Below are 9,169 nucleotides of genomic sequence, written 5' to 3'. Positions count from 1 at the left end.
TCCATAATAGCCTTAACCGAAAACTGTGTAAAGAGAAACCGAAAACAGCAAATGTCTTCCGAAAACACATAAAGTTGACCGAGAACGTTGAAATCAACCCGAGAACTTGAAAATACTCCCGAAAACCTTGAAATCTTCCCGAAAGACTTGAAATCTTCCCGAAAGACTTGAAATCTTCCCGAAAACCCTGAAGTTTATCCGAGAACCTTGAGATCTTTTCGAAAGCCTTGAAATCTTCCCAAAAACCGAAACAGATTTACCGAGAACTAAGAATAGTTCAAGATATGGTAATCTTTGAATATTTAACTTAATCCCGAGAATGATGGGATTTGAATTAAACACGAGATTTACCAAAATTCCAAAAACTTCTCACCAGCCGAAGAACACGAAGAACAGTTCTTCAAGATCCATAAATCTTCAGCCAAACACACACCCGTGAATCACCAGTAGAATCCTCGATATCACCAATAAGCGAGCCTAGAATAGGTCTATAGGCTCTTATACCAATTGTAAATCCCGAGTAAGGATCTTTCAATGTGATATCAAATAACTCAATGATTAGGCGGAAACTAATCACCAAGCCGATTCTATAATACCAACATAAAAACAAACAACCTCGATGAATAAGCTTCAAAACACACGTATATTGATACGTCGGGTGCTTAAGCCCTTAACAAACTACACGTGTGATTGATATACTTGAACGAACAACCCTACAATAGTAAACACATATCCTATATATAGACTACCAATCTATGCCCAAAACAAACTAAAGCCCACCGAGATCAAATGATCTGGGTTTACATACATAGGCCCAACTAAGCCTAAATATACAAAGCATAAACCACAAAATACGGCCCAACAGTTTTATCAATTTTCTTAACATTAAACATAACAAGAAGGCCTTGTTGATGTGTTCGGCACATATCAATCTCCAGCCCCTAGATTTTGTACACAAAGTATTACTGTCACAACCCCAAATTTCGACTAACGGGGTTTTACCGGGAGGCGTGTGACATACCAAACAACCAAATTAAAATATTCAAAAACACTTATTTAAGTCTCATTCAAACATGAGAACACAAAATCCAATCCAAACAATTTAAAGTTTTGCGGAAGCGTAAAAGTAAATGGTTTAAAAACATGAACCATGTGTTCAAACATGCACAACCCATCAAATGTAAATAAGGTGAAATAAAAAGTTCATGCGACAAGTGTGACTCCAAACACATGCAACGCAATCCACTCCTTAGCACATCTAGCAACCCGGGCAAGTATAAATACTCAAGGGTCAACCCGAGGTTGGTGAATTCATAAGTTGTAGTAAAAAGTAGTATATATAGTATAGATAGTATACGTATCATAAGTAGTGTATGTGGATTAAGCACTTCTCAAATATACCAGGGTAGCTAACCCATTTACAAGCTACTAAACGTTTGAACCAAAGCTGAATGTCTGTATGCCTTCTTACCAAGTCTATCACAAAACACTAGCGATGTATGTTAGGACAATTTACACCTGTCCGACCTCCAGTCGAGTTATAGCAGGTGGGGTTTGTCAAACCCAGTAGTACTACTTAAATTTTCCTGTGAGGGCATCTAATATACACTTGTGATATATAAGAAACTACATAAATCCAACTCCAGAAAACCAGTATGTAAGTATGTCCTTGTTTTCAATCCAGAAAACAAGTATAGGCAAATGTTTTGTGTTTTCAATCCAAAAAACAAGGGAAATGTTTTGTTGTTTTCAATCTAGAAAACAAATATACGAAAATAGTTTGCACTCCAGAAAACAAGTATATGAAAATAGTTGTGTGTTTTCAATCCAGAAAACAAGTTGGAAAAAGCATGAACTCACCTGGTGACGCATCTAATTGACTTTTCTCAAACCAAATGTATGCACTTGACTCGTTAACTGTTACGTATATTGGTTTACGGGTAAAAGCTATGAACCCTAGCACCTCTAACCTACCAAGGAACAACAAAATCACCCAAGGAAGTGTGTGAAATCGTTTGGAGACGGCTGCACTTGACTATAAGTGATTTAGGGTTTGAAAACCGTTTTTAAACAAACATCACGATCTGACGATCCCCCGCGCGACGCAAGGGATCTAGCAAAATCCTTCGCGAGGCTTGGGACACTTCAGGTTTTTTTTTTAATAAGGTTCGAGCACCATGCCAAATGTGTCCAAAGAAGAAGAGCAAAGCAAATGAAGCATGTCCAAAAGTAAACCAACCCCTTGGAAAAACACCATCAGATTTCAAAGTAGCACGATCTAATTCAAAATTTTCCCCCCAATTGAGTGCGTCTAGCAATAATAACCAAAGTATGAACACACAAGCAAGTAATCACATAACACGTACATGTATTCATTTACGGGATTGACATTTATCACCAACACGTACGGATCGACTTTTGTGTGTGTCGTTACTGACTCATGTGAATGTTATGCATAACGTGCAAGATAATGAAGTTTGGCTTAACGGAGTTAATGTGAAAATGTGGGGTGTGAAAGTTACCACAGCCAGTTGGTTCATCTACGGTTACATAAAGATCAAAAACCTATTTAAGGTGTATCCAAAATGGCATGCTGTCTTAAATATAAAACAAATAAAACTACTTTTTTAATTTTGTAAGTGCTTATGACAGGGAAATAGCATATGTTTATATAACTTAAAAACAAAATTCTTTCACAACTCAAAAAATTCGTCTCCATAGTCCATACTGCTGCAACTTCACTTTCTTCCCATTTTACCCTTAGGTCCTTCACCTTTTCCCATTTTACCCTTGGCCCCTTTACCTTTTTGCCCCTTTCCGCCCTTGTTTTTCGCCTTTTCCTTATCCTTCTTCATCCCATGTTTCCTTAAATCCTTCTTCATCCTCCTATCAACAAGCACTTTCCCTTTACCAGGCTTCACTTGCACCCCCTTCTTCGCCACCACCAACTCCTTCTTCGGTCTCTGCGGGGTCGCCTTCTTATAAAGCGTGTTAATCATCTTCATCTTCGACCGATCATTAATATCCTCTTGATCTGCAATACTATTTGCCTTCTTTCTAACCTTCTCCATCTTCCTCATAGCAACTCGCTTCTTTCGGGCCTTTGCTTGGGCCACCTTCTTAGCGGGCCGTGCATTTATCTCTTTGAACTGGGCCTTCATTGCGTTAACCTCTTCTTTCGTTATAGGCTTAATGGGCTGCATGTGTTTCTTCTCCTCATCTATAAACCATTTTGGTAACCCTTCATCATCATGAAACATGTACTTGTTGTACGCGTCATCAAGCATTTGTTCCCTTTGCTTTTTCCTCAACATTTTCTTTGCACAAGCCAGGATTTCGGCTTTTGTTTGCACGTCATCATCGGACTCGTCTGATGATGAGTCATCGCTCGAATCCGTCTCTGGAGCAGGGACCACCTCAAAATCTACAGTGGCAGCTGGTTGGGAAGACTGAGGCTTTTGCGGTTTGTTTCTTGATGTCGGTTTTTTTGGGATCATAAGTTGATCATCAGGTTTCTTATCCACTTGCATTTCGTCTTCATCTTCATCGTCGGTTTTTGATTTTTCTTGTTCTTCCTCGTCGTCAAAGACGTCTTGACTAAACCATTTTGCAGCAATTTCTTCCTCAGTTGGCTCGTTATCGTGAAGTGGAACAACCAAAGGATTGGTTTCTTGATCGTTGTCAGAGTCTTCATCCATATTAAGAGCATCATTATTATCAGCATCATCATCACCATCACCATCCTAGCATTGACCAAACAGGTACAAGTCAACCTTTTGTCACCAAAATAAAAGAAAAAACATTATTAAATTAATACAAAAAAGGGTAAATAACACAAACCTCAAGAAGTTCACCATCTTCAGAGTGCTTTTGCTTCATCCGTTTTCTCAGCTTTGTACTTCCTTCTTTCTTGGTTATATACTGCTCGTAAGCTTCTTCCATTAACTGTTCCATTTTCTCATCATATCTGAAATAAAAAATGTAACATTTAAACATGACCACCCAAGTTTAATAATCATTAATGATTAACAATTTTTTCATCCAAGCAAAAATGTACCTTCGACGCTCTTCATCAGAGTCCATGTCACTAAATGCCTCGTTTTCAGATTCAACTTGGTTACCCTCATTATCACTGTCCATTGCATCATTATTTGGACCATCATCTTCGGTGTTATCAACAGCTACCAAATCTTTCTTTCCCTGAATGACAATGAAATCTGTTATAAAAATTATCAAAAAATCTGAAGCTGTTTGCTGATATGAAAGGATATCAGTCTGACCTTGATAGATGATAAAGAGAACAACTCAATATCAGTATATCCATCATCCATTACATCACTCTGCATTCCAGTTGCTTTCCTTGATTTATCCTGCATATTTCAATCATTAGAGATCCAACAATGAAAACTCATAAGATGACTAAACATGTATTCACATGTGACTTAATTTAGTTAACTACATACATGCATACATCAGTAAACTGTTCATAAGAAGTTCGACAGAGAAAATCGTTTATTTAATAAACGGAGGAACACAAACAACTATGTTTGTTCGATTAATTAAGCAACGAACATAAAGATGTGTCTTGTTCGTTCACTTAAATTATGTACGCGAACATTTGTTTGTGTTCATTCATTTAATTCGCTAATTTATGTTTGCTAGTTTACATTTGTTGGTTTACATTCCATAATATACTTGTTTAATAATATTTTATACATTTGTTTAAAATTTTAGTTCCGTTGCAAAGTAGTCTAGTTTAAAACTTTGTTGGCCCAACAGTTGATTTCACATCAACTTTTGATTGGTTTTCACTCAGTTATGTTTGATCATCTAGGTTGGGTTATGTTCGTTCATTTACGTTCCTGAACCTTTGATTTATAGAATTAGCGAACGAACACGACATTCATTTTCTTAACAGAGACAAACAAAAAAATCCCATTCGTTTAACTGTTCATGTTCGAACGTGTGTTCGATAACAGTTAATGAAAAACATGAATGTGCCCCATTCATGTTCGTTTGGTTCGTTTACAAGCCTATATATCGTGTATGTGACCAGAAAAACAAGTAAAGAGACCTAAAATTAAGATAGACCCTAATGAAATTATATAAAACCTTAGCTCGTCGTTTTGCAATAATCTTTTTTGCTTGTTTTTTCTTACGCAACATAGCATTTGTTAATTCTTCCATTTCTTTAAGTCCATCATCATCATCATCTTCATCCTCATCAACTTTGCTCTCAGGTTCAACATCTGCAGGCTTAGAAGTTTCTTTTTCTGGAGACAATGCCTTCCTAATATGTATACGCCACCTAACATGCCAAATTCAAATAAAGTTTCAAAATCATGAAAACTGCAGTCGAAATAAATATTGACCAAACTCTAAATGTTACATACTTCAACAGATGCTTGAAGTCTTGCTTCCCTAAAACACGCAAGTCATCACATAGCGCTTTAACCTAGTATAAACAAGAAACCGAAACTGTTACAGGTGCTTTCTAGAAAAAATGCAAATCAAATCATAATATTGATATCAAGACACAAATCTAACAAAATTGAAAAAGATCATTGGACTAACCTCCTCTGTAGTTAATGCATGATTCTTGATAGGCAGACACGTGTCATCTTTGAAGGTTATAGATGTAACAGTACCAAGAACATCAAGAGGAGCTGCTGACCAAATAAAGTCTGTTGCTGAACTCGTTTTCCTCAAAGTTGTATCACCATCTTCATACCCGTCACGGTGTCTCTTCTGTTTTGTTGGTCTAAGTACATCAATTACCTGAATTGTAAAAGTTCACACAAAATCAGGGCTTCTTCATGAACCATTGTTTTATGTTTTAAAAACTCTAATAAGCACACAAGTTAGTATAACACCACTAAATATAGTCTATTAGCTTAGATATGAATCTATGATATTACCTTTGGTGGTTCTTTGCCTCCCTGAAACAGATGCCTAACATCAAACAGACGAGGATCAATCTTAGCAGGAGCCTTGTATTTCTGACATACTATAAATATTTCAGCAGATGTTGAACGACTAGCAGCTGGTTTATCCACCTCAACCTTTTCAAACAACTGCAAACAAATCAAGGTTAAAACCTTATTCGATTCAATTATAATCAAACTACAATTCAATACCTGTCTAAGACAATAAAGAACAGCACTGTAATCCCGTGACCTAAAAACCTGTTACACATTAAAGATAACATCAAGGTAGTAATTCTTAAATTCAATTGTCAGTAAACAATACAAAATAAACATTACAGAGCTAAAAATTCTTTCTGAAAACCCCTATTTGGACACGATAGAGCTAAATTTTCAATCTGTGAAGCCCTAATTGAACATAGAGCTAAAATTTCAATACATGAGACCTAACTGAGCATTACATAGCTGAATCTCAATCGATAAAACCCTAATTGAACACATATAGAGCTAAAAATTCAAACTGCAAAACACAAATTGAACATTATAAAGCTAAAATGTCAATCTGTTAAACCCTTGTTGGAAATTACGAAGCTAACATTTTAATCAGTGAAACCCTAATTAAACAATATAGACTTAAGTTTTCAAGTTTTCAATCTGTTAAACCCTAATTGAATATTGAGATAAAATTTCAATCTGTGCGACCCTAATCGAATATTATAAAGCTAAAATTTCAATCTGAGAAACCCTGATTGAAAAACATAGAGCTAAAATTTCAATCTTTAAACCCCTGAATGAACATTAGAAGCTAAAATTTCAATCTGTAAATTAATAAAATACAAATTGAATGATACAGAGCTAAAATTAAAATCTGTGAAACCATAAATGAACATTACAGAGCTAAAATCTCAATCTGTAAAACCCTAATTAAATACTATAAAGCTAAAACTTCAATCTGTAAAGCCCTAATTGAATACTATAAAGCTAAAAAATCAATCTTCTAAACCCTAACTGAACATTATAAGCTAAAATTTCAATCTGTGAAAACTTAAATGAGCATATAAAGCTAAAACTTCAATCTGTTAAACCCTAACTGAATACTACAAAGCTAAAAAATCAATCTTTTAAACCCTAACTGAACATTATAAGCTAAAATTTCAATCTGTGAAAACTTAAATGAGCATATAAAGCTAAAACTTCAATCTGTTAAACCCTAATTGATTACTACAAGGCTAAAAACCAATCTTTTAAACCCTAATTGAACATCATGAGCTAAAATTTCAATCTGTTAAAACTTAATTGAGAATTATAAAGCTAAAACTTCAATCTGTAAAACCCCATTTAAATACTATAAAGCTAAAACTTCAATCTGTAAAACCCTAATTGAATACTACAAAGCTAAAAAACCAATCTTTTAAACCCTAATTGAACATTATGAGCTAAAATATCAATCTGTGAAAACTTAATTGAGCATATAAAGCTAAAACTTAAATATGTAAAACCCTAATTAAATACTACAAAGCTAAAAAATCAATCTTTTAAACCCTAATTGAACATTATGAGCTAAAATTTCAATCTGTGAAAACTTATTTGAGCATATAAAGCTAAAACTTAAATATATGTAAAACCCTAATTAAATACTACAAAGCTAAAAAATCAATCTTTTAAACCCTAATTGAACATTATGAGCTAAAATATCAATCTGTGAAAACTTAATTGAGCATATAAAGCTAAAACTTAAATATGTAAAACCCTAATTAAATACTACAAAGCTAAAAAATCAATATTTTAAACCCTAATTGAACATTATGAGCTAAAATATCAATCTGTGAAAACTTAATTGAGCATTATAAGGCTAAAACTTCAATCTGTTAAACCCTAATTGAATACTACAAGGCTAAAAAAACCAAATCTTTTAAACCCTAATTGAACATCATGAGCTAAAATATCAATCTGTGAAAACTTAATTGAGCATTATAAGGCTAAAACTTCAATCTGTTAAACCCTAATTGAATACTACAAGGCTAAAAAAACCAATCTTTTAAACCCTAATTGAACATCATGAGCTAAAATTTCAATCTGTGAAAACTTAATTGAGAATTATAAAGCTAAAACTTCAATCTGTAAAACCCCATTTAAATACTATATAGCTAAAACTTCAATCTGTAAAACCCCATTTAAATACTATAAAGCTAAAACCTCAATCTGTAAAACCCTAATTGAATACTATAAAGCTAAAAAATCAATCTTTTAAACCCTAATTGAACATTATGAGAAAAAATTTCAATCTGTGAAAACTTAATTCAGCATATAAAGCTAAAACCTCAATCCGTAAAACCCTAATAAAATACTATAAAGCTAAAAAATCAATCTTTTAAACCCTAATTGAACATTATGAGCTAAAAAATCAATCTTTTAAACCCTAATTGAGCATTATAGAGCTAAAATTTCAATATGTAAATACTAGAATACTAATCAATTAAACCCTTATAACCAAATACCTTAGTTACAAAGGCGCCTTTAGGCGCCAGCAACTCAGAGGCGAGCTTAATCGAATCAACCACCAAGGCGTTCTGACTAACCGCCTCCTGGTCCCAGGCGCCACCAACATTCGGCGAACCATCATGCAACACCAGATCCAACGCCTTCACTCCATTCTCACTCATCAGCCTCTTAACCGTGGCCCTACACTTGGGCGTAGTGATATCCTCCTGAACCGAAATCGCCCCACGGACCGGTCGGATCGGGTCGAGATCCACGCCGATGACGAGGCTGCCGACGGGAACCCGCTCGACGGCGGCTTGCATCCAGCCGCCGGGAGCGGCGCAGAGGTCGAGGACGGCGTGGGAGGAGCGGAGGAAGGTGAACTTGGAGTCGAGTTGGATGAGCTTCCATGCGGCTCGAGAACGGTAGCCGTGTTCTTTGGCTAAGTGGTAGTATTTGTCCAAACGGTGCTTGCCTTTCGCTTTGCCGCCCATTGTTAGGGTTTTGGGACTGAGTTGTTGTTATGGTGTTGGTGGTTAGTTTTTATATATTTAGGGTTTAGTGGTGGTGAAGGTGGTGTTTAGAAGTGGCGTTTTGTACCCTCTAGTTTTAGTATTTATAGTTTTGCTCCAAAAGTGAAATTGGCAATGCTTTAAAAGTCGGTGCATACAGGCCCGTTACACCGGATTTCACAGAGTATTCTGATATTTTGAGTCCAGAATTTTTGACCGGTTTCCTAGAATATCAAGTCATAGGTTTTTTTC

General features: G+C 35.4%; 1 protein-coding gene across 1 annotated transcript; it reads right to left on the bottom strand.

The window, feature by feature from the left end:
- Window positions 1–2,593: 2,593 nt before the first annotated feature.
- LOC143617199 (adoMet-dependent rRNA methyltransferase spb1-like) lies at window positions 2,594–8,901 on the bottom strand. The gene is made up of 10 exons (XM_077089830.1): window positions 8,423–8,901; window positions 6,138–6,185; window positions 5,919–6,074; window positions 5,575–5,778; window positions 5,394–5,455; window positions 5,113–5,308; window positions 4,281–4,370; window positions 4,058–4,200; window positions 3,841–3,967; window positions 2,594–3,743 (listed from the first exon to the last, which is right to left on the bottom strand). Exons 1-10 carry the CDS (start codon window positions 8,897–8,899, stop codon window positions 2,739–2,741), a joined length of 2,508 nt encoding a protein of 835 aa, XP_076945945.1. The 5' UTR covers window positions 8,900–8,901; the 3' UTR covers window positions 2,594–2,738.
- Window positions 8,902–9,169: the final 268 nt, after the last annotated feature.

The sequence above is a fragment of the Bidens hawaiensis genome, unplaced genomic scaffold, assembly GCF_021521415.1.
Source record: "Bidens hawaiensis isolate Kalapana, Puna unplaced genomic scaffold, B.hawaiensis_p1.1 tig00053056_1, whole genome shotgun sequence".
Taxonomy (NCBI): domain Eukaryota; kingdom Viridiplantae; phylum Streptophyta; class Magnoliopsida; order Asterales; family Asteraceae; genus Bidens; species Bidens hawaiensis.
The sequence above is the reverse complement of the archived record's forward strand: the minus strand, read 5'-3'. Positions and strand labels throughout refer to the sequence as shown.